This window comes from Pagrus major, chromosome 12 (assembly GCF_040436345.1).
Source record: "Pagrus major chromosome 12, Pma_NU_1.0".
Lineage (NCBI taxonomy): Eukaryota > Metazoa > Chordata > Actinopteri > Spariformes > Sparidae > Pagrus > Pagrus major.
Window position 1 is genome coordinate 21,690,608 of NC_133226.1, and position 25,681 is coordinate 21,716,288.

Genomic DNA, 25,681 nt, shown 5'->3' on the forward strand with positions numbered 1-25,681 from the left:
TGAGATGAAACACCCCTCCTCTCCTTGTCAATCACCCTCGCGTGGTTCCTGCTTCCTTCCACCCCGGCTCTCCGGCCCTCCCCCCCTCTACACCCCCACCGTTGGGTGCTTTGCCAAATGTCTCCAGACTTCATGTGACATCATCACCCTTCTGACTCACGCTTTACTGAGCCAAGCCAGGATAACTAACTGCACGAGAGAGGCCGCGAGGGTCTCTCTTTATATAGAAGCACATCCCCTCTGGAGGCTAAAGACACGCGAACACACACATACTCATGTACACAGGGTTTACTTGTAGCTTGCTGGTCGTAAGTGGGGTGTTGTTGCTGTTGTGGTGTTGTACTGTAGGTAGCTCCGGGCTGTGTAGCATGTCCTCAAAGCCATGACTTAATGTCCTGAGAGTGGAAAACACTGAACCCCACACTGAGCTGGCTACTTTCTCTCTTTTTCTCTCTCTCTTTCTATATATATATAAATATATATATTTCTCTCTTTTCAAACACACTTCAATCAAAAATGAATATTCTGCCACACGAGAAACTAAATGCTCTGATGCCATGTCTACCTAAAGATCATTTGTGGTCGTAGTAGAGTAGCAGTAACCAACAAGTGATATCTGGCGCGTTGTGCGCCGGCTAGCTGAGTGTTTTAATCCTATCATGCAGCTTTGACATTTTGCAATACAGTTGTACATTTACCTTGGGTTGGTGTCGTGTGAGATGGTGTCGTGTGAGTAGGTCTCTTTCGCTGCCCGCAGAAGCCGATCGGAGCAGCGATCGAGTCGTCGTGTGTTTTAAAAATTAAAAAGAAAAAAATAGGTAGAAAGTGTTTTTACCAAAATGCATTTCGTCACCGTGTAGCTTGAGCCTGACGCGCAGGTTCACGTGTGTGTGTGTGTGTGTGCGTGCGTGTGCGTGTATGTGTGTTTGCTCTGCCTAACAAATGAGTGGATGGTTTGGAAAGTGTAAATGTGAGCGCGTTTGAAGGGTTCGAGGCAACACCTTAACTCACTGTAGGTTAACGGCCACTGGAGTGCTTATACAACACAAAGCCAAAAAAAAGAGGATGATAGAAAGGAAACTCGGTGCGCTGCAGAGAGAGGTGGGAGGAAGACTTAGCTGCCCTTGTACCTGTATCTTCATCTGGCGCGGGGCCAGTGGCAGAACAGCGTGAACTGAAAAATGCATGTTTCATCGTCGACTTGGGCTGTTAGCTTCGGTAGCGTTTCTTCGATTTTTTAAAAAGGAACAGAGATGGCTTTGCATGACTTAGTTAATCTGAGCTGTGACTATCTTCTCAACACTAACAAACAAACAAAAAAAAAAATGAGCACGGTGTCAGTGGCTGCTCCCCCTGACTTGTAGCGTGTGTTCATCCCTTGTCCCCTGTTGGCGGCAACGACGGGATCCTCTTTTTTGATGTTTACCTTATTGCCTAAAGAACAAGCACATGTGACAATAGTTATAGCAACAAAAAGGTTTTTTTCCTCGGTATTGCATCCGGTTTATATTTAGGTATAGATTCATGCAGTGTTTCAGCAGAGAGAGGAGCTTGCGTATTGATCTTGTGTTATTTGTGTGACAGACCTCCCCTCGTGGTTGCTATGCTGGTTGCTATGCTGTATCGCTAGAACATGTAGAACGTGGTGGTGCGACGGAGGCAGCCTCGCTCTCGCAGTGCACACAGACAGCAGGACGACGTCCAGGCTGTTGAAACAACTCAGTTTTCACATCTTCTTCTCTGTTTTTTTTTTTTTAACCCTTTGTGTCGACGTGGTTGAAAAGGACGCCTTTAGGACGCCTCTCTGTCCTATGCACTGTGATAGTAAAGGATAAGACTTGGCTCAGACACTCTTTCAGTGGGCCAGGGATCAATTAACAAGGATTACTCCTCCCCTGTCGTGTGCACTGCCAGTGTTGTACGCTGCCTCCTCCTGTAGTGGAGTCATCTGTGATGAAGTTTTCATAGTTTACACAGGGTGTTGTCAGTTGAGATGCCTTAAGTATTTAACAATCATAATTTATTACTAACTGTAGATATTGTGGGTATGTATTTAATTTTATATAGTTTGTTTGGGGGCCGGGGCGACTGAATCATAATTTATTTATTTAGAAATAACACAAAAATGCTATGAAAAAAAACTATTACCTCATTTTTGCATTGTTTTAAATGGGAATGCTTTGCATGCAGTTGTACTTTTTTCGGAAACACTAAAGTTCAAGAAAAAAAATATAGAGCCCTTGCTGTTTGATCTCCACAAGCTGGCTGTGCGATGTTTACTGTCCAAGGCTGAGCTACTGAGCCCGCTCTCCGTCTCTCTCTCTCTCTCTTTATCTCAGTCTCTCTCTATCTCTCTCTCTCTCTCTCTCTCTCATGTGGTGCTGTGGATCTTGGTTACATTCCATTCAATGCAATTTCTCTGATCCCCCATGCTGTGATGTAGTGGACAAACTGCAATGAAGTGAATTGGTTTTAGTTTGATTTTTGATTTTTTTTTGCACTCACTTGTTTAAATATGGGAACCCTCTCACTGGCAAAAAACAGTTTAAATAATTTTATCACTAAGAAGAACTCTGGCTTTTATTTTTTAACACTCTGCTTCTCACAATGCACTATGGGTCTTAATAATGATCGTCTGTGAAGCATGTTCCTTCTTCGCTTTAACTCTTTGTGTCTATCTTTTTAAGTTTCATCTCTCTGGTGTTGTTTTTTTTTTTCTTCCTGTCGTAGTTTTAAGCATAACAAGTGCCTCGCTTTAAGTGTTAGGAGATATTTCCATATTACTGAGACCATTAATAACAATCAGTCCATGAAGCCACCATGCCTTATTGGTTGCATAATTAATTAAAAGAATGAGTCACGAAGGAGCCAAGACAACATTTGACAGGTCTACAAAAGCCATTGCTCTCAAAAATCAGCTGTTGGTGTGTCGTGCTGAAGCATTTACATATTGTGGAAATAGTTCTTTACAGAGGCATGTCTCACTGTGGGCTTTACAAACACTACACGACTTCTTCCTCGGTTCACTTCTTTATTCTGTCGATCTCCTACTCTTCATTTTCTTCTTCTTCATTTGACCGTCCGTCTCTCCTCTCAGACTCTGTCCTCTGTTTCCTTTCACAGTTCAAAAAGGAAGGCGAGGATTTTAAAGCACAACCTTTTCTAAAAATGCATGTTTTCTCAGGTTTCGATATAGTCTCAATGGTTTAATAGTATATGGTGAAAATATATACAAAGAATATAACAGAAAAAAAAAATTATTAATTTTGTCGCTGTTTGAAACTGAAAAACAAAGCTGAAGAGAAAATATCCCAAAAAGTGCCAGTGAAAGGGCTGCCGCCATCCTTGTACGAAACTCTGCTGTTTAGCTGTGACTGCGCAATGTTTTTCAATATAGGATATTTTATCTGAAAATAGAATTATTTATCATTAATATTAAAGCAATAGCGCATTAATGGTGATGAGTGTGTTGATGAAGAAATGGATGAGCATATTATGGGTAAATGTTAGATTCACATGTGGTGGAATTTTGTACTTTATTTATTATTACTACTAATAATAATGATAATGATTTGCATTGCTAAACCCAAACTGTTCTGTTTTGTTTTTTTAATTTTAATTTTATTTCATGGCTTGTATATTATCCTTTTGTATGTGCTCTTTTTGTAATAAACTGGACAAAAATGGACAAGGACTTGTTTTTGTGTCTACAGTTCTGGTATAATGTGACTCAGCTTTTCTCCCAGGTCATAAAACGTTGTTAAAATTCGAGCTTTTGACACTTGTTATTATATTATTATTAAAATAAGAAAATGCAGCCGTCTTTATGCCTTTACATCAGGTGGAAACATTCTAGATGCGCTGGGTATCAATACACATTTTATAAGAATTCAGCTTGAAAAAAATATGGTAACTAGAATCGTCACAAGACTTTAAAGCAGCAACAATTGATTTTTTGGCCACTCGGGGGCAGCAGATCACACTGTAAACTCAAAATGGACATATTATCTCCTTATAAATCTGTAAAAAAAATAAATAATAATAAAGTCAGCTTTTGTTCATTTGCTCAAATTATATTAAGGCTTAAAGTTATGTAATGTTAACAGCAAAGGGCACTTTGAGGGCTCTCTAGCTAGCTGTTAGCAGCCAGGCTTCATTTATCCTTATTTTCCCATTAGATGACTTTGTGAAAGACACTACATAATTGTGTTTTTTTAGCTTCACAACCTGCATGAAATGACTCATTTCACTATCATTATTTGATACATTTGGTTCAATAACATTTGGAAAGTCTAGAAGAGCCACACAAATAAGTAAGTTTATCCCGGTATGTGTTAGCCGGGGGCTAAACCAGAAGTTAGCTGTCTCAAGCGGTGGAAGATCCAACAACATGGAAGATCTTTTCGTTTTCTAATTATACGTCCACAGAGCCACCACAACGACCTACACCATAGCTCTTCAGAAAACTATGGGTGACGGGCTTATGTCCAAGTTTTTCCTCGTCACCTTTTGAATACATGTACAATGATCACCCTCGTAGCTGTGAGGAAAATATTTGGCTCCTCAGCAGCTAAAAGCACCACTTTTTTCACCAGAAAACTTTGTCTGCTGTTTGGCGTAGGCTGCTTGAGTACAGTTGGCGCAGTTGACGCAGTACAATTAAATCAGTAATTTTTCAGGCCGTAAAACCAAATGATGATGCTAAAACACTCTGTGCAGCTGCAATGAACTGCAGAGCCAACTAAATAAATTATTTGTGGTTCAAACAGGATGAAAGCTGCGATTATGAGTATCACAAAAGAGTTTAATCTTTTATAAAACCTCCATTATAACAAAGCAACTGAGGAAACCATCCCTGACATATGAAATGTATAAAGAATGGCACATTCTGTTTCCTGACCGAAGAGATATTGTCACAGTATTTCATTCACAGGTAGCATTAAATATTCAACTATAATATAATAAAAAAAACAATATGAATGTAAAAATACGTCTCAGTTCCTGAGATATAAAACTTGCCAGAGCAGAATCTCTTTGGGCTTTGCTTTTAAACATGAGGGGAGATCTCTCTGAAGTAATACTTTTTCTAATATTTCGGGTAGAGGACCCTGAAGATCTGCCCATCAGCCCTCTTAGTGTCCAACCACTTCCCACCGAGAAAGATGGTGGTGACGCCGTTGGCAGTGTTGGTGACTTCCACGCGATCTAGCAGCCAACCGGGGCTCAGACCGGAGTTGTCGTGCTCCACCCGGACTTTCTGCAGCTCCCCCATGTCCAGCATCTCCAGCAGGAAACGGTCCGTCTGCTCGCGTTCGAAAAGGTTGCGTAACTTCTGCCGCAGCTGCCGACGGCCTGAATCTCCATTGGTGCCGTAGATAGTGATGAAAACGTTGGCATCTGTACCAGCTCCCTTCTCGTCACCTGTAATCACGATGATCTCGTATTTGACGGGCACCAGGCTTCGAGCTTTACTGGCGAAGCTCTCCAGCGTCTTTGAGCACTCGAAGGTCAAGAAATCATCCCTCTTTGGAGAAAGAGGGATGAGGGCATTGCAGACGAAGAAGTACCTGGAGGTGAAGATTAAATAATTTATTTTGTTACCAGCAAATGACACGAGTATGTAATGTGGGTCACTGAGCAGAAACAGAGGTCTTACTTGTTTCCCAGTTCCCTCTCAGTGACGACGACCTCCTCCACATACCAGTAAATCTCCCCCTTTACTTTCTTTCCATCCTTGGGTGTGTGGCCCAGGCAGATACCAGCGATGTCACCCAGGTTCTTGGACGAAAACTCGAACCTGTCAACATTTCCCCTGAAAAGAGAAGGAAGTAAACATGTTAGAGTGAGTAGCAAGTCCCTTTAATTGGCCCACGTACTTGAAATTCATGCCACTGCCAATTTGTTCAGCGTCAGACTACATTTTCTACAGGACGGTAATGTCATCATAGCGGATTGCAGCGTTCTCCTGAGCTCAAGTACCTGAGCTGGAGGGATTATCATAATAAGTGTAAAGGGAGAATTAGAGGGAGAGAAAGCAACGTTTCTCTGTGCTTTTTCATGCAAACAAGTTGCAGCTCATTGAGTTAATCTCGCAGCAAATACCTACCGCAAGAACCTCTTCTTCTTCGAGGAGTTCTCCATTACAAATTCTTTTGATCGGCCCTTCTTCCCCTCGAGTACAATCCAGGCATTCTCTTTGGTTTCAGCGTCGTCCGTGTCTCCAGTCGTGACACAAATTTCATACTCTTTAAGAGAGAAAACACAGACGAGTAGAGGGTAAATTGTCTCAGTCGTCCTCAAACAGACGTGTCCTGCACGGCATACAAAATATACATCATACACATAGCACAAAAAAAAGAGTTTCATGACATCAAACAAAGGGCTTTTCTTTCATTTTGAGAGCATGACTTATTGATTTCATGTTCAAAAAATTCACTTTAGTTCTTCAAGCATCCCCTACGGGCAGCTATATATACTTTTATACTTTCTCAACTGTATTCAAAGCAAATGTGCCCCCAGCAAAGCAAAGATCATTTCATTGGTCAGCATAACATCTGGCACTCTGTTGGTTTGGGAATTTGCACAAAATATCTGAGAGCAGACGTTCCCTGAGCACAAAGAAGCAGTGAATGTGAGGAAAAGAGCTGAAGCTGGAGCATAGGAAACCTGTGCAAACAACAATATACCTGGGTGCAAGCATACAGTTTGAGCAGAGGCAGCTATAAGAGTGCAAGGGCAGGAATTTGAGGGAGGTGGAATCAACGATCAAACCCCATTTAGACATTATTTACTGTGCTGTCAGGTTTTTTCTGCAAGTTCCATTTAATGCATTTATATTCAGTAATCCTCTCTCTATATCGTAGTTTTCATTGTTCGTGTCCACCATTCCTGCACCGGAGAGGATGTAACATGTAACCCAGGGTGATTTTGTCTCACTGATGTCAGCCTCTTTGTTCACCCTTCACTCTCTTTCCATCATAACTGTTAGTCACCGCTGAAGCCTTGGTCACACTGCACGTCTAAGTCCTCGGATGACCGTTCTGTACTTCCTGTCTTGTGTTGAGTATCTTGGTTTGCACACAACATGAGTAATCAGAGACTGGGGGTCACACATTACAAAGTCACACACACACACGCGAGTCCAAGTTGTTTGTGTGCTGATTTTCAGCAAAACAAACACACAAACAAAGAATTAAAATAACAGAATAAATGTGAGAGAATGGATTAGGCAATGACAGCAAGGATAAAACTGAAAATGGGAAACTGCCTGCTGGTATTGTGCTTCAGCAAGGACGACACGGTTACAAATACTGAAAAGCTTGTTTGTACGCCGATGCATTCTGATAGAAACTATATTGTTGTGCCCACTCCATACAAATAGATGTGTAATGAGACTGGATTCAGAGAGCTACTGCGGATTATAGCAGGGGAGAGGACGAGAGAGGGTAGAGAGGAGAGGAGTGTCTGCTGTTATTGGCTGTTTCTTGTTGCATGGCTCTCCGACCCATCCTCGCCAAGACCAGATATTCAGCCGGATAGATATCCAGTGAGGTCTGTGAGGCATCGGCGAGCTCTAGGATGGCATCTTTAAACAATTAACAGCTAACAAAAACTGTCAGCCAGTGGAAAAATCAGGGCTAAAATCCTGTAATGTGAGCTTAACTTAATGCAAACAGACTATCCCACTGTTGCTCCTTCACTTTAAAAGCCATCCAGCAAAAGCAAAATACAAGCAGGCTTTTACTGTAAAGGTGCCGGATAGACAATGTATTGAAATCTTTAATGAGTTCTATGTTCTTACTCGTCTTCTCGTTGAGGTCTAAGTAGTCGTTGTTAGCACAGGCCAGTTCTCTCATTATCTGTCCATCATCATCGTTCTTGGCGAGCCAGCGGTCACAGGGGAAACGAAATGTTTTGTCCATGATCTCATCCTTCACATCGACATAGTCCAAGTGCCATCCTGGGGCAGGACCTGAAACAAACAAGACAGGAAGCAGAAGACAGATCCATGAGTGATGCAGCAAATCTTTCAGGCCGATGAGTAAAATGCTGCGTCAGCCTTTCAGGTTGTCTCAAAGCCAGACTGTGACATAGCAGTCGTTAGCGTTCAACAGCAGCTCCACTGAGCCATCATTTTTTAGGTTTCGTCAAAATCAAACAAGCAGTGACTGAGACATGTAATTTTAGTGAGTAAACTATAAAACATTTCACCATGACAGTTAGAAAGAGCGGATTTAATCAGCCCAGCAGGCAGAGCGACTGAACATCTGAGTGGCTGACCTGAGTTGTCGTGCCAGACTCGTACTTTGGAGAGCTCTCCCAGGCTGAGGATATCCGAGAAGCGAAATGTGTCCACCTGCTTGCGCTCGAACTTGTTGGACTTGCTGCACTCTTTCAATGCCAGCGTCCCCGTGTCTCCATTCTCTCCGAAAATTATGATCCACACGTTGGCATCAGTGCCGGCGCCTGTGGAGAGGAGAGTTGCCCATTTTAGAGAAAATTAGCAGATGTCCTGTTTCAATTTTCTAAATGCAAAAAACATTGGATTGGATTAAACAAGGACAATGTGACAAACTGTGAGCTTGGTAACATACTGTGTTTACTGTGCTTCAAGGTGCAATATGTAGGCCTAAGAATTAGCATCCTGTCAAATTTATACTCCAGAATCACCAGAACAATCACTGCTAACTGTAGCTGCCGTTTACTGTAGCTCAGTTAGCCTTGCAGCTAGCAGTCTAGACTGGGAGCTCCGAGCACTGGGGGAGTGTCGGTGGCCGGGGCTAATGGGTTAGCATGCTAACTTCAGTAGATATCTCTGCAGCACAGTACACAGACTTCATAACCTCAAAACTGTTATTTCGTCACATTCTGTTGATAATTTTAGCTACATTTTTGATGTTTTCCAATAAAATTCGTACATATTGCACCTATAATACAGGTTACATAAAAAAGTAGGATATAGTTTGATTCAAACAATATAATTTAAATGTCATTTCTGATTAGATATTTTAAATTATTCAGATTAAACAGCATGAAGCTGAAAAAGTGTTAACAAACAATCCACTTGTCCTCATCTGTATATATTTAAAAGTGCCTCTACTTAATTGTAGATCTTTTAAGCTGCGCTGCATTGCAACTATTGTCGGGATTCGTTGAATTATTTGTTGAAAGAATTACTGAGATTGCAAAACCCTGAGTGTAAAATAAACTGAGCAGCAGAGAAAATCTGCATTCTGTGACTCAGACAGCACATCTATAATCCCGCTGTGCTTTATTATTTCATTACAGCAGGTTAGACACTAAGTGACTGTGTATTATGGGATGGTGAGCACAAACCTCACTCAGACTGCAGCATGTTTTCAGTGTCCTAGTTTTATTCCTGTGTGTGTACACTAAGCTAGAAATACGATTTTTTTAAAATCTGGTAGTTCTGATGAGCAATTAAAATGTTTTGCAACATTTAGCTGTTTAGATATTTTTGAAGTTACTTTAGGAATTTCATTTTATATTGTTTTTACCTTTAAATGATCAATTTCTTTACATATACCTCACTAACTGCACATGTGCACGCTTAACATTCAGTGCCTCTTCACGCTATACATGCAAATCACTCCCACAATGATCCCAAAGGAGACCACTGCTTTATGCACAGCATCGCCTATGTAATGTTGTCTGTATGGGTGTGCCTGTATGTGTGAGTGTGTCTCATTATTCCTCCCAGAGCCCCAGTCGTGGTGCAGTGCTACGTCTTAGCTTCCAGTAACTGCCAAGGGCAGAGAACAGTCCTTTGAAGTCGGCTCAGACTTCTCGCCACACTATCGTATTGATCAGCTGCACTACAGAGCTACAGCAAAATTCTGCATGAAGAAAAGAGGGAGCAAAGCCATGTGGAGGGTTTCTGAGGAGGATTTATTTCACTACAATGTTTCAGTCAAACAGGAATTATTCCACATCCTCCTGAGAGACACAAAGCTCTGCACAAGGACAGGTTAAAGGAGGCTCTATGTATCACATCTATCTAACTCAGCCTTGACAGTGATGTGAAAGACATAAATAGCCACTACCGGCTGTGGCACCACAGGGATCCCCAATGTCAATCCACCATCCACCTTGCCATTTAAGCACCTACCCACAGGTGCCTTATTCTTAAAGAGTTCAGAGTACAATCACCAGTGAGGTGATGGCATGGTGGACCCAGAACACACATGACAGATGAAACGTCTCATCTGACCTTTGAGTAAGAATCTGCTGAAGAATTTCACCGATGAAAGAGGATGTCTGCTCACTGTGAGTGTCCCTGAACCTGACCCCACCCAGAGATGGATCGATGAGTGGACGAGCAGCAGGGTGGGTGAGTGGACGGATGGATAATGTTGATGTAACGAAGAAGTGGACTTGAAATGCCCTCATTTATTAAATGTGCCTGAACTCTTCAGATGCCATACCTCGTAGGCCTTATCCAAACACTAACGGTGTTCCCCAAAGATCAATCCCCGGCCCCCTTCTTTTTCTGTTGTGACTGCTAGAAATAAATAAAATAATACTAAACACTGACATATGCAACCTGCAGTTATGAATTACCTGTAGACAAAGCTTCGTTTTAAGGGGTCACAAGCCAAACATTTGGGAATCACTTCTTATATACAATGAATGTGATAATATACTGTAAATATAGAAATACATAAAAATGTATCCTTAGTTTCACTGGGAAAAATGGAGGAAAAAGAAAAAAGCTCTCTGACCTGCACAATCACTGGTCTTGACCTGGATGATATAGGTGGTGAGCTCCACCATCATCTCCTCGTCCACCACAGCAGCCATCTCGCAGATCATGGTTCTCTTGGGTCCTCGTAACCTGGACAGCCAGTCATCATAGGTGAACACAGACACCTCCTCTGTGGTCAGGTTACGCATGATCACCTGGATTCACAGAGGCAACTCATCAAATATAATACCACACTTTATCTAAAAGTCATTCAGAATCCTGACATAAATGTAATAACTTACTTTAACCATTAAGTCTGGTGTAATATGGAGCAAGACTTCAAGTATTACAGCCATGTTAGCCAAGCTCTGTGAGTTTCTAACTCACCACAGTGCTGCTTTGTGCTAAATGCCAATATCAGCATGCTAACTGACTGCACGTTGAGGGTGTAAATAACGTCTTTTCAAAACAGTTTGGGATCTTGGGGCTTCTGGAGACTTGGATTACACTATTATAATCAGATATAATTAACTGTTATGTCATCCAAAGTCATATCGTGGACACTAATGTCGCAGGTATGTACACAAACCCTGCTTCTCCCAAGATGTCTGATTGCTAGTCCTGAGAAACATGTCAGACTCAGCTCAGGCAGCCACACTCGTATTAGCTCTCCACTCTGCATATTTATTTGGGCAGATTACTATGCTGGCGGTCTGCCCGGTGCACTGTTGTGTCCATTTCAATACACAGGCCCTGCAATCCATAAAGGCAGCACATCTGCTTGTGATGCTGAACACACAAGGCTCTGTGCAGGGTCAAGTCAAGGAGACGTTTGCAGCCGCTGAGTCCCAGGCACGGACGGACAGGGCTTGGTATTGTTCCTGACTGCTCTGCTGCTCTGCAGGCATGGTGCCTTTACCAGAGGAGACATTTGCATAGGAAATGTGTTCTATTTCATCAAAGAGTCCAGCCTGAGACTTCAGACTGAATTTGGAGGTGAGCAGTGATGTTGTCCTCACAGGGTCAGCCGAAGAGAAAAAGTACTGAAAAATGTTGGGGAAATGTAAAGTATATTAATGCAGGCGATTATAGTGCTGGACTATAATTAAAAATTAAATGTTGTCTCTCTCTACTGAATACAGAAACACACAGCGCTCCTTTCTGGATGTGAGTGTGTGTGTCTATGATGCCAGAAACAACAGCACGGTGAATAAAATGGGTCAATATGCTCACTCCAGGAACTCTGGGCCCTGCTGCGTATGAGTGTGCGTATGTGTCTGTGTCTTTGTGGGCGGGTGAATCATTGACCATTCTCCTGCAGGCAGGGATGGATGCGTGTGTGTGTGTGTGTTTGTCTGCGTGATATAATACATTGATGATCCTGTGACCTACAGCAGCATACAGTGCCTGGGTAAAAACACAAACCTGTGACTGCTTTGTACTATTGATTTTGGAAGAAGCTAGCGGATACTGTTCTGCTTTTTATGCTCCTGGTTTTATGTTTTATGGATGAGATCTGCAGCTTCTTCTTTGTAACCAATTAGCTATTGACACTACTGTGTGGAGTGCATGATCAGCTCATTCTGGGGACTCTAACCTGATTAAAGCTTTCCTTTTTTATGTAATCTCTGACAGTTTTCTTGCATGTAAACATCTTTTGAAAACTCATCTGTCTGTATAGGTTACATTAGGTACGTTGACACCACCAATATTGATACCACAGGACCAGATATAACGTCTTTCTTTTCAATGCATTGTTGTTCTTTGTCGATACCTGGCACTTACATCACCTGCCACGCAACTCAACCACTGACAGTTCAGTGTGTTTTGCTAGTAGCAGCTAATGCTAGCCACATAGGGCTAAAGGTTTTGTCAGCTCGCTTCTTCCACACACACGTCTTTGAATCACTGCACTGGCTTCCTGTGTGTCAAAGTAAAGATTGTAAAATTTTATTACTCGTCTATAAAGCATTAAACGGTCTCAGGCCAATACATCTCTAATTTAATTGTACGTTGTGAAGCACCTAGACCCTTCAGGTCATCCAGGACGGGTTTTAGCTCTTAGTTTTTAATACTACTTTGGAACAAGTGTCCTGAACACCTGAGGTCTGCTACAACTGTCAGCTCATTTAAATCAGAGCTTAAGACATTAATGTTTACTGTTGCTTTCCAATAATCCGATTCATAACTTATCTGTAACTATGTATTTGCTTATTTTTGCTTTTTGTTGTCTTTTAACACAACACAAGTGTTTACATATATGCCGTAGTACTCCCCAATACCTTTAAACACACATTGATGTGATAAAAACTGGTGGAGTTGCCCTTTAAGGTGAGCTGACCTGATCCAGAAACCAGTCAGGTCGACTGCCGGAGCCATCAATACGTAGCCTCATTTTCCTCAGAGGGGCAATGTCATCGATCTCCATGTTGAAAGTGTCCTCCTGACCGCGCTCAAACCTGTTAACCACCGAGCAAACAAGACGGAGTTTATAACCTGCAGCATTATTAAACTGTCTCTTTATCTTTTATTGTTTCTGACATCCACGTTTGGCTACCTGTCCTCATTCTTCTGCAGCTGCATCTCCTCTGTGCTGCCGTTGGCTCCGAACACAGACATGTAGATCAGGGTGTCTGTCCCCGCGTCCTGGACGTCTCCTGTTACTACGGTAACCTCGTAAATAATCTGACAGGAAAATATTTGACATTTTACTATATTTTCTTCACATTCTCCCATTAGCATCATCACCTTTAAGACATCACAGGACAAGAAGTTAAATATATATTTTCTTTAAGGAATTATAAGGTTGAAACTTGTCATTTATAATGTTGCTTGACATATAATTGTACATAACTTCCACCCAATTCACTGAAGGGCAATCAAAGTTGAAGGGCCACACACATTTTTAAAAATATCCCATCAGATGGTGATGTATGTGTGCTTTATCCATAATCATATGTTTTCTGCCACATTTACATACCTTCCTGGAGATAGAAATGGCCTCTGCATCCAGCACATTGAACACTCTGGAAGTCAAACCATCTCCACGATCTTTGGCCAGCCAGCAATTACAAGCAAAAATATATTTGACCCCTTTGGTTGGCACAGCAACAGACAGCTCATCAACCAGCCAGCAGCTCTCAGGAGTGGCCCCATCATGGCCGAGCTGCAGGGAGGGAGAGAAACAATCACTTCGAGCGACGTGGGTGTATTTTTCAGCCTGTTCATGTGTGTATGTGACTGTGTGAGAGTGCACGATCGTCACTGAAGCTTGCCTCCCCCCCTCCCCTCACCTCGACCTTTTTGATCTCCCCCACGTCTGAACCGTGGGACTCGAAGCTCTCCAGAGAGCCGGCCTCAAAGCCCTGCACCCCGTCCGGCAGCTCCAGCCACAACCTCTCTGTCTGGGTGTGATTGGCCCCGATAATGATCACAAAAGCCCTGCTGGTGGTGCTCGCATCGCGCTCCAAACCGGTGCAGATGGTGACGTGATATGGTATGACTGCACAGGAAGGGGACAACACTTATTCATCAGAGCAAGAGATAATGTAAAGATGTTTGTGTTTGAAGATTGTTGATTTTTCTTACTCGGGAGCTCAACTTCTTCCTCCTTCTTCTTTTTGTTCTTTTTGTTCATGTTACTGTCGACACTCTCCGCTGTCAGGGCTGGGTTCTTTTTACTATTCAGGCCCTCTCTGACTCCTTCATAACCCTGAATGAACATAACACACAAAGTCTATGTTTGATAGTGCAATGATATTCATTGTTATTGCAGGAATGTATTCAATCTAACATGATGCTGTCTAGTTGCACTTTAAGGTTCAGGTCATCAGGTCAGATGATCGTGTGTCGTTCTACCTTGACATAGAAGACTCTCTTAATGCGTCGGTCCTCCCTCTTCCTGGACAGCCAACGTTCACACAAGAAGAGAAAGACCTCTTCTGTATCCTCGTCAAACACCTCCACCTGGTCCAAGTACCAGTCGGGACTCACCAGACTGTTATCATGGCGGATTTTAATCTTGAAGACCTGTCCCAGGTCAACGGCCTCTATAGTGAACTTATCCACCTAGGGAGATAAAAGTTGAACATATTAACAGAAGTATAATTATGTTGTTATCATTGTTTCATATGATATATGTTCTGTTATTCCAGATTAAAGTGAAAAATGGTCACAAAAGGTGGTTTCTTACAGATCCTCGTTCAAACTTGTTGCTGTTAGTCTCCGACTTGCTGAGCTTCCTCTCCCCTGTGTCCCCCTGGTCCCCGTAGATCGTGAGGAAGACGTTGGCATCTGTGCCGCCACCGTACACATCGCCCGTCATCACTGACACTTTGTATGTGTGAGCTGTAGTGGGGGAAAATGATCACAGACGAGCACACAGGGGATCCGGTTGAGGTAATTGGCAGAATATAGAGTGTAAAGAAAGCAATTTTCAACCGCAGTTTGATGCCACTGTTAGAGCAGAGACTCATTAAGGGAAAATTGTCCTAGTTTCAAACTAACGCTCAGAAAAAAGGGAAAAGACGGGACACAACAGTGACATAAACCCTGCAGATATCCATGTTTCAGAGTATAAATGCAGTCGAATGTGTTGTTTGTTAACGTACTCTCCAGAGCATCTTCCACCTCGACCTCAGTGACTTTCAGGTTTCCGTCTCGTGAGAGTTTCTCAGTGATGATGTCGGAGGGCACCAGCTCTCTCACTGTTTCTCCGTCGTCCTCCGACTTGGCGAGCCAGCGCTCACATGGGAAGATGACAGTCTCTGAACCCTACAGGGAGAAAGAGACTGAGGTGTGCTCGTGATTTAATTTGTGCGTGTTTGTGCCTTAGAGGAGAATCAGTGAACGGAGTGTCTTGTCTTTGTGTGGGGCTCAGCTCAGTAAGTGACAGTGCTCGATCACCCATATCTATCTGTGAAGAGAACATCCCCACCTACTGACCAAAAGTAGTGTTGTGTGTCACTTGTGGATGTGAGTAGTGAGATGTTGGCAAAGAGAAATATTTACTTTCTATTTCCACTCCACTACGATCCAGAGGCAAATATTAAGTCTGTAGTTACTTAACAGATTAAAATGTCGTCTCCAAAATATATGATTATCTATTAACACACGATACAGTGTAATAGATTTAAGTTCCCAACAGTATATTAATAGTATAGTAGTTAAAATAAACTCCACCTTGTTCAACTACAACCGTAAAAGGCTACACACAGTAATAGTTTTTTAATAGTATAAAACTCCTTTTTTTCTGAATCTTAAGTACTTTAACTTATGCTAATAATACTTACATTAACTCAAGTGACATTTTCAGTGCAGCTACTTCTGATGGAGTACATTTATCTTGCAGTGCACACCAGCCCAAAAAATTAGGATGTTGCATAAAAAGTAAATAATAACTGAATGTGATCATTTGCAAACTAACTGTGCTTACTGACAATGGTTTCACTTAGTGTTTCAGAGCCCATGTAGTAATGTCTATTTACACAGTCATCTGTTTCGCCCCATCCTTGTTAACAACTGAGCCTTCTGAGGATTCATACCCAATCATGACACTATCACCTGTTTCCAGTTAATCTGTTTACCTGTGGAATGGATTAATTAAAGTGAACGAGGTCAAACATTAAATAATGTCAAAAAGGGTTAGCAAAGCATCGCATTATGTTTTATTTATGTTTTAAACTATTGTAAAATCAGGCTTGTAAGTTAAGGATCTTAACACATCCTCCACCCCTGTAGGTGGTACCTTTCCCTTCCTGAGCAGACGTCTGATCTCCACCCGGTCCAGATGCCAGCCTGGGTTGACCCCGCGGTTGTCATGGCCGATACGGATCTTCTCAATTACATCCCCCACGTCTTCTAGCTGCAAAGGAAGCAGAAAACATCATTAAATAAACAATGTATTTAGAAATACACAGATGGTCTCGCTGTTCTTCACTGCCTTGGTCTCCAGAGCCTGATGAATGCCCCTATTCTACTTATTTATATATGACTGCAGACTGTTGTTGTACCTCAACAATAAACATGTCCTCAGCTCCTCTCTCAAAGTACATAATCCTCTCTCTCTTGTTGACACACAGAGACTTCTGCTGGCTGCAAACTGCATCTCGTCCGTACAGGACGATGAAGACATCTGCATCTGTGCCGGCTCCAAACACGTCACTCGTGAAGGTTTTAATCTCGTAAGGAACAACTACAAAACAGAAAAATATAACCAATAGTGTGTTTTAAATGACAAAAATCTTCATGGAGTGTGGTGTAGACTGTTATGAAGTGACTCAGTGGGGTTTACATGGTGTGTAAAGCTCCGTCTGAAGAGTATTAGGGAAAAGGTCCCGCACGATGGCCCCGTCGTCCTCCCCTTTATCCAACCAGCGACCGCAGGGGAAGCGTAGTTTCTGTCCGAGAGACGGAGCATCGATCTCCACCCAGTCAAGGAACCAGCCTGCGGATCCTCCACCTTAAACATCAAAATACAGTTTTGTGATCACATGTGTATTCGAACTAGTTTTACACTATTTACTGCACAGGCAGGAAGTCTGTCCTACTGTACCACAGTTGTCGTGTCCAATACGCAGCTTCTTCAGTGGCCCGATGTCCACAGCTTCCACCGTGAACTCATCGATCATACCCTGCTCAAACTTGTTCTTATGAGTCTTTGAAGCCTTCAGGTTTATTATCCCTGTAAAAATGCACATCACAGAGTAATTTAATAACTTAAATACACACACACACACACTAAACGCAGTATAACAGTCTGAAGCATTACCTGTGTCATCCTTGGTGCCGTACAGCATCATAAAACAATTAGCATCAGTTCCTGCGTACTTCTTGTCGCCAGTTTTTATCCTCACCGTGTATGTTGTTGACATTGCTGTCATAAAAAGAGTGAATTAAACATTGTGTGATTATGATTCCTATTCATAAACAAGCTGATAGCCATAATCTCGCTCTCACCTTTCTGCTCCAGACCAAGTGTGGCTTCAGAGTCTTCCTCATCATCGTCCCCTTTCCTCATAAACGCCTCGTCCACAGGAACCAGCTCCCTGGCAAGCTGTCCATCATCCTCATCAATAGCCAGCCAGCGTTTACAAGGGAAAAAGTACCTAAAACATATCATCCACAACAATATGAGCAAAAAACTGCCATCTCTATTTAGATTGATGTCTCCACAGACACCATTAATACCATTTCACACCACACAGTGGAGCTCTACAGACATTTTATGTGTAAAGATCCTGTCTGCTCTGCAGGATGATTGATTTGTGAAACCTGTGGCACTGATTTGGTGTCTAGAAATGACTCAGCAATGTGAAAATAATTTCTTATCTCCTTTTTACATCATCATGACTTACGTGGTGTCGTCTTTATTATCCACAATCTCCACTCTGTCCAAAAACCAGCCGGCGCTGGCCTGGCTGTTGTCGTGTCGGATCCTCAGTTTCTTCAGGATCCCCAGGTCGACCGCTGTGATGTTGAAAATGTCCTCCTGGGTCACACGTGAACAAGGATTTAGGTTATCAGTCCCTGAGAACCTCATTACTTATTTATTTGATCTTTATTTAACCTGCAAGGCTCTTAAGATTCAACATTTATTTGACAACAGAGACCTATCCGGGAAACAGTATCGTTGATAACAATCATGTAAAACAATGTGGAACACAGCAGGTCAGACAATACATCTATAATACAGTAGAATAATGATGCTTATAGGCAATATCGCACTTCTTGTGGAGGTTTTTACAGTCTTGAAGAGAAGCACTGTAATGTGGCACGTCTGCAAATTAGACTCTTTAGATTGCTCCGTGCCCAAGGTGCACAATGCGGGAAACTACTAGTAATTTTTAGCTCAGGAAATAACAATAATGTCTTTAGTCTTTTGCATGTTACAGTGCCTCTGCTCAGCTCTCAGTGTCATTCAAAACAGTATGAAAAGATAAGAAGCCTGAGTATATTAAGAGGTTGCAGTCATTTTGATATTTGAGGGAATAGGCTTATCTGCTTTCTTGAAGAGAGTTAGATGAGAAGATGGATATCACTTGTCTGTCTGTTACATGAAGCTTCTGTACAGCCAGGAGACGGTTAGCTTAGCACGAGGGCTGGAAAGTGAGGGAAAAACAGCTAGCCCGGTTCTGTCCAACACCAGAGACAGGGATATGTGCGATTAATCGACTAGTTGCTTCAATGCTCACTAGTCAGCACCAGAAATACTGGTTGGTTAAACTTATTATTATCATTTTTTATGTGTACATTTAAAGTACATACTGACATCATTTTCACTGAAATGTCATGTCTTCCTCGTCAAATGTCTTCATAAAGAACAATCAAATCAAGATCAGAGTCTTGCAGACTGCAACATTTGTCTTTTTCACATGACAAAAGCTGTTATTTTTAAATAAAAAGTTAAGAAAAGCTCTTCAGAAATATAGTTCTTCCTGTTAGATTATTGACTTTTATGAGGGGGGACGATGAGTGTTTTCTTATTTTTTAACTTGCCAACGAGTCTAAGTTTAAACTTAATTTTAAATGTTAGGGAAAACCTCTAAAGCTCAAACTTATTTGACTTTTTATATCTCTTTTCAAAAATTTGTGTGTAAAATATAAAGTTGTGGTTTCAAATGGATTTTTCAACCATTCACCAGAAACAGGTAAGGCATCCACTCTTTAAACTAAGCTAAGCTAAGCATCTCCTGGCTCTAGCCTTGTATTTAACGGACAGACGTGAGAGTGGTGTGAAACTTCTCACCAAACTAGCTGCAAGACAGTGACTGAGCATATTTCACAAAATGTCTAATTATTCCTTTAAAAAGTAGAGTCTCCATTAGCGCACACAGATAAACGAGCACATCTAGAACGGAAACAAAGCCTACCTCGCCTTTCTCAAACTTGTTCAGGTTGTTTGACTTCCTGAGCCGTCGCTCCCCCGTGTCGCCGGTCTCTCCATAGACGTTGATGTAAACATTGGCATCAGTCCCCGCCCCGAACATGGTCCCAGTGAACACATGAACCTCGTAGGAGTTCACTGAGCGGAAAAGTGAGAAAGTACACATTACGAGTGACATTAAAACAAACCAACTAGTCTTTAGTAGCAAAGAACAGTGGGTCAACGCACTACATTCATGCTCTGATTACCCTCCAGGTCTTCATTGTCTTCAGTCAGCAGCTCCACCACAATCTCTCCATCCTCCTCGTCCCTGGCCAGCCAGCGGTTACAGGGGAAAGTAAATGTCTCCACCACTTCCTGCAGCTGCTCAACTATCTCCACCTCCTCCTCTTCCTCTTTCTTCTTCTTTTTCTTGTCCTTCTTCTTGTCTTTCTTGGTTTCCTCCTTCTTCACCTCAACCTGCACCATCGCCATCGTCAGCCTCTTGATGTCCACCGTCTCCAGGAACCAGCCGTCTCCGATGCCCTTCCCGTCGTGATAGATACGCATCTTGTAGATCTTACCGACATCCTGAGCCTCGATCTTGGTTTGTAGGGATGAAACGGCGGTCAGACAAGGAACTTAAATGTCTGACGTACGTTGACATTAGACAACACAGGCTTTTATACAGACCTTGAATATCTCAGTGGTGCCACGTTCAAAGTTGTTGGAGCGGCTCATGAGAGAAAGAACTTCAGTTTTTCCTTCATCTCCATAGATCTGACAGAAGACATTGGCATTGGTGCCAGCACAACGCATGTCCCCTGTGACCACGGTTACTTCATAGTTGATCACTGTTAGAGAAGGGACATCACAGCAAATATGACACGGAGGAAACATCTCGCAGAGCAGAGGAATAGAGTTCAACTCTGTGCGGTGCTTTGTATGTTGTTGTTATTTACATTGTTCAATGTCCAAGACCTCACTGGGATAGATCTCAACCTCCACTTTCCCATCAGCCTCGTCTTTGCAGAGCCAGCGGTGACTCGGGAACATGTACTGCATCCCGTGAACCGGTACCGAGATCTGCACGCTGTCCAGAAACCATCCTGCACGCAAGCCCTCATTAGTGTGGCCAATCAGGAGACGATTGATCTGTAAACACAGAGGACAAAAGAGGATAAAACAGAATTAGGAAACACAAGTAACAGCTTAACGATAACCTCTCACGTCTGAAGAACTTGCCTTTCCGATGTCAAAGGTGTCGATGGTAAAGATGTCAGTGCGTGCCGTCTCGAAGTAGTTCCTGAGGTCGTTGTCGGAAACAGCCAGTATCATCTTGTTGGTGTCACCCTTCTCCCCGTACAGCTTGACGAACACCCTGGAGTCCGAGCTGGCCCCGTTCACACTGCCCGTCTTGATTGCTATGTGGTAGCCGACATCTTAGAAGGATGTAAATTCGCACATTAATGTAATTTGTATGAGCATGATAAAAGATATGTCGCCCTTTTTTTAGTTTGCTTAACCCGTTCTTTGTTTGAAACGTTCTTTTGCACTCACTAAAGAGACGCAGGCCGTCTCCATCCGGAACTAACTCGCGGACGATCTGTCCATCGTCCTCGTTACGATCCAACCACCTGACGAAAAACACATAGACACAGACAAATTGAACCATATAGGAGTGAGCACTGGAAGAGATCGCACCAAATCCCCTTCAAAAAATGTGTAGAATGTGGAAAGATGATCAAATGTTACTGATTACATGATTAATTCCTTCGAGTGGTGTCACAGAATCTTTCAAATTCAAGAAACCACTCTTGTAGAGAAGAAGATAAAAATATTAAAAACAGTTTACTCAAGGAATATGTAAGAAAGGGTAAGTTATATACATTAAAAAATATTGGCTGAAGCATTATTAAAAACTATCTTTTGCCAGGTTTAACTTTCATCTAATGCACGAGCTACCATTTTAAAATCACTTTAAAACATTTTGAGATTCATTTCGATTCATTTCGATCATTTTGAGGATTTAAGATTACAAAATGAATATGATTGATCTGAAAAAGGATAAATCAGAACACAACCAGCGCAAGAAACACAGAACTAGGACTGCAACTTACTATCATTTATTGTCAATTAATCTTTTGATTCTTTTCTAGATTAATTGGTTGGTTTTTCGTTCTATTAAATGCTGCTGGCTGTTTCCCAGAGTCCAAGATGGCACTCTCAAATGTCTTGTTTTGTCCCCGAACCAAAGATATTCAGTTTACCGTCATAGAGGAGGAAATAAACCAGAACATTTTTACACTTGTAAGTAGCTGGAATCAGAGAATTTGAGTAATTTTTCCTTAATCTAATTAATCGATAATCAAAATAGTTGGTGGTTATTGATTAATTGGTGCCACTCTACGCAAAAACTCTTGCATTTGACCAAGCTTTTCACTTTTAACAGCACAGACAGACAGACAGACAGACAGGAAGAGACTCTTTCCAGACGTAACACTGCACCTCAGCCTTGCGGTTTGGCTCCAGTTACTGAAGAAGACAGCTGGCTGACCACTGTGCATTTAGTGCCCATTTGTAGTGGCAAACTCATCCATCAGCTGCCTAACTACTTAAACACACACCACTGGAGAACTGGTGAATGTAAGCGTGGCCTATTTAGCAGGCTTTTAGGACTGTCTGGACAATTTGGTCCATCTGGCTGCTGTTTTGGCTGGTTACAACAAGAATGAAGAAGAAAACTCTAAAAATGTTGCACACAAAACATACAAACATTTAGGACATTTGGGAATTATTCTTATTTGTTTGCTTGCTTGATGCCACTCTCATATCTGTATGATAAATAAGAAGCTACAGTTATCAGCCAGTCTTCTTAACTTGGCATTAAGACTGGAAAGATTAGCTGATCTGGCTCCGTCCAAAGTTATCAAACCTGCCAACCAGCTCCTCCAAATTCATCTCCAAGTTTTATTACTTGGAAAAGATTCAGGCTAGTTGTTTACTCTTGCTTCCAGTCTGTATCCTGGCTGCAACTTCATATTTACCAAACAGACTTGACAGAGTCTTCTCACGCAACTCTCTGCAAGAAAGTGTATGAATAGCTTCCCAAAACTTATCCTTTTATTCATGTGTAAGGTGTTATTGCCTTGCCTGAAACAGGGAAACTCAATGGCCACCGACTCTGGCTGGCCCTCCTCCCTGACCATCACCTTATCGAGGAACCAACCACAGCCTCCGCCGCGGCCGTCATGACCGACACGCACTCTGCGCACCTGGCCCAAGGTCACAGACTCGATGAGAAACTCATCATGCTGCGGGAAGACACAGAGAAAACTGGTTAAAGATGCTTGCAGCACATTTCCCACACATCACTTATCTATTTTCTGTGATCGTTGTGAGTTGATGATGCACTCACGTTGCCCTTTTCAAATTTGTTGACATTGTTTTTGCTCATAATCATGAGTCGCTCCCCTGTGTCACCCAGGTCACCGATTATATTGAGGAAGACGCTGGCGTCAGTGCCGCTGCCGCTGACGTTGCCGGTGCAGATAGTTACACGATACTTTATCACTGAAAAAGGAAACAGAGAAAAGACACTCATATTATGGTACTTAACACTACTGACTGTTGACATGTACTGTGTTCTTACAGGGCAGCGGCTCCTCGATGTGCGCTCCAGTAGCTGGAAGCTCTCTGGCGATCTCATTGTCGTCTTCATTGATGTCCAGCCAACGGCCACATTGAAAAGAATATTTCTCCATCGTCAGGGTCTTGAGCAAAGTGACCTGCAGACACGCATTTACCAAGCAATTAACAAGTTAAAGTGAGATGGATTAAGTCAAGAAAGAGAGAGCATATCGCCTCAGTTTAAGATAACCTGCACTGGCTCCTTTTATCGTTCAGGATTATAGTCTTTTTACTTGTTTACAAGGCTTTAAGGGGACTGCCCTGTTAATAATCCTTTGGTGTGTAATAATCCTTATCGGCCTCTTAGATCCTCTGCTGCTAGTTTTTGTTTTAAATACACAAAGAAGAAAATCAGCAGCTCAGCCTTTTTTAAATATGCACAAAACTCCCTAAACTGAAAACTTTTTGTACACATAGTCTTTCACAATTGTCCTTTCTTTGTTTTATTCTTATCTTTTACAAATATTCCTGTTGTCATGCCTTTCTTTGTTTTATTTCTATTTCTCACCTATCATGTTGTTCTTAGCATGAGCGTTCTTGCTAGTTGCAGCCTCTTTTGCTTGTTATTCATCTAATTGCTCGGTTTTATCACGTAGATCATGCTTATTTTTCTTGTTTCTAAAAGACATTGAGCTAGCAGCTTCATTATCACAGACACTTTTCTTTATTTCTGCGATCAGGTGCAGGATTAGACCCTGATTTGGTGGCTATCTTAGTGCTCGGAGGGGACATAATACAACAGACTTAACAGCTTACACTGACAGATCAGAGAGTCAGAGCAATGGGTCTTACCCTCGCTAAATGCCATCCGGCGAACGGGTGTCTCTTCTCATGCCAGATGCGCAGTTTCAACAGTTTTCCTATGTCCGGCAATTCAATCTAAAGCGATCCCAAAACATTTAAAGGTCAGTGCGAGAACCTAACAGTGGAAGAGAGTGTGATAGGCTCAGTTTAACAGGTGATCCAGGGCTTACCATGAACTTATCAAGCTGGGCCTGTTCAAAACTGTCTGAGTTGTTTTCCAGTTTGATCTCATCAGATTTGCCCTTCTCTCCGTAGATCTGCAGAAATACCTGAGCATCTGTCCCGGCCCCCTTCACATCTGAAGTCCAAATCCAGAGGGACCATGGGTACTCTGGTGCAGAAGAAGAGTACATTTGATACGGGAGTCTTCTAGTTTTGAAAAATGTCAACATGGTCGGAATCAGAGGCAAACGTAAGAAAATTCAGTTAAATAAAACTTGTGTGTGTTTTGCTTTTCTTTCACTGGTCAGAGATCTCTGAGCTGAATGAAATCACTCACTCTTCAGTTTTTTCTGCCTTAGCGAGACCATCTCGTACAGCTCCCTCTCAATCAGTCCGTCCCCCTCGTCCTCGTCCAGCCACATGCCGCACGGAAATGTCTGCTCAGTGCCCGTGAACGGACAGTATATCACCACCTAGAGGGTAAAATGGCTGCTTGGTAGTTCGAATGACACTTTGAGAATCACTGTGATACCAAAAACAGATGTGTTGTACCTTTTCACAGTACCATCCAGCACCAACAGCCCCGTTGTCGTGCCCGATGGTGACCCTGCTGAGCGGGCTGATCAGTTCGCAGATCTCCACGTTGAAAATGTCGATGAGACCGCGCTCGAAAGCACCGCCCTCCAGGAAGACTTTGCCGCTGTTCTTTATGCCCTTGGAGCCGTGCATGACCATGTGGATTTTAGAGTTGGTGCCTGCACCCCTCACATCTCCAGTCATCACTTGGACATTGTATATGATTCCTAAGTAGAGTCGGGAAAATGAATCATTTCTTTTCGTAGTTTTAATTTGTTTGTATTATTATTATTATTTCCTTGCACGACATCATGGAGGATTTGAATATCAAGAAATAGTGGCTTGTGTTGTTCTCACCCATTGGTTGCATCGATCCAACCAGCACATCTCTCTGTATTTTGCCATCGCACTCATCCATTGCAAACCAGCGATTAACCGGGAACTCATACACTTCTTTATTCCCCATGTCATCAATCACCACCTGGAGAGACACATTATGCACGATCATGTGTTTTCATGCATGTGTGCACATCTGTAAAGATTATGTATGTGTGTAGAACTGTACACACCTTATCCAGAAACCAGCCAGCTGAGGAGCCTCTGTTGTTGTGTCCGATGGTGATTTTCCTCAGCCTTCCCAGGTTTGGCGCCTCTATCGTAAACTTGTCCTCTGACCCACGTTCGAAGTTGTCTTTGTCACTGTCCAGTCGTCTCTCTCCTTTGAATTCACAGTAAGGACATAGCTACAGTCATTACAGTCAAAATAATCATGCAACAGTTTTGGTTGTGGCTATTAATGGTGGTAAATAAGAATCCCCCGTGTCTAAGCCTTTTAAATGATTATGCCTTTCATCAAAAATGAAAATCAGTCATTATCTACT

At 42.4% G+C, this 25,681-nt stretch overlaps 1 protein-coding gene across 1 annotated transcript in view; it reads right to left on the reverse strand.

Moving 5' to 3' along the window:
- Positions 1-5,086: 5,086 nt before the first annotated feature.
- The window catches only part of loxhd1a (lipoxygenase homology PLAT domains 1a), a 28,923-nt gene continuing 8,328 nt past the window's right edge, over positions 5,087-25,681 (reverse strand). Inside the window, exons 6-41 of the mRNA XM_073477557.1 lie at positions 25,370-25,518; positions 25,158-25,281; positions 24,777-25,027; positions 24,562-24,697; positions 24,233-24,393; positions 24,051-24,137; positions 23,221-23,356; positions 22,987-23,141; positions 22,722-22,882; positions 21,129-21,205; positions 20,814-21,010; positions 20,531-20,723; positions 20,262-20,422; positions 19,838-20,171; positions 19,576-19,727; positions 18,061-18,194; positions 17,663-17,811; positions 17,475-17,579; positions 17,262-17,387; positions 16,998-17,165; positions 16,717-16,898; positions 16,452-16,568; positions 15,316-15,478; positions 14,898-15,052; positions 14,564-14,773; positions 14,294-14,417; positions 13,999-14,207; positions 13,686-13,871; positions 13,263-13,390; positions 13,047-13,164; positions 10,743-10,920; positions 8,281-8,466; positions 7,802-7,972; positions 6,107-6,245; positions 5,657-5,812; positions 5,087-5,567 (exon numbers count right to left, since the gene is read on the reverse strand). Of these exons, the coding sequence (XP_073333658.1) occupies positions 5,087-5,567; positions 5,657-5,812; positions 6,107-6,245; positions 7,802-7,972; positions 8,281-8,466; positions 10,743-10,920; positions 13,047-13,164; positions 13,263-13,390; positions 13,686-13,871; positions 13,999-14,207; positions 14,294-14,417; positions 14,564-14,773; positions 14,898-15,052; positions 15,316-15,478; positions 16,452-16,568; positions 16,717-16,898; positions 16,998-17,165; positions 17,262-17,387; positions 17,475-17,579; positions 17,663-17,811; positions 18,061-18,194; positions 19,576-19,727; positions 19,838-20,171; positions 20,262-20,422; positions 20,531-20,723; positions 20,814-21,010; positions 21,129-21,205; positions 22,722-22,882; positions 22,987-23,141; positions 23,221-23,356; positions 24,051-24,137; positions 24,233-24,393; positions 24,562-24,697; positions 24,777-25,027; positions 25,158-25,281; positions 25,370-25,518 (6,059 nt within the window). The remainder of the gene's footprint in view (positions 5,568-5,656; positions 5,813-6,106; positions 6,246-7,801; positions 7,973-8,280; positions 8,467-10,742; positions 10,921-13,046; positions 13,165-13,262; positions 13,391-13,685; positions 13,872-13,998; positions 14,208-14,293; positions 14,418-14,563; positions 14,774-14,897; positions 15,053-15,315; positions 15,479-16,451; positions 16,569-16,716; positions 16,899-16,997; positions 17,166-17,261; positions 17,388-17,474; positions 17,580-17,662; positions 17,812-18,060; positions 18,195-19,575; positions 19,728-19,837; positions 20,172-20,261; positions 20,423-20,530; positions 20,724-20,813; positions 21,011-21,128; positions 21,206-22,721; positions 22,883-22,986; positions 23,142-23,220; positions 23,357-24,050; positions 24,138-24,232; positions 24,394-24,561; positions 24,698-24,776; positions 25,028-25,157; positions 25,282-25,369; positions 25,519-25,681) is intronic.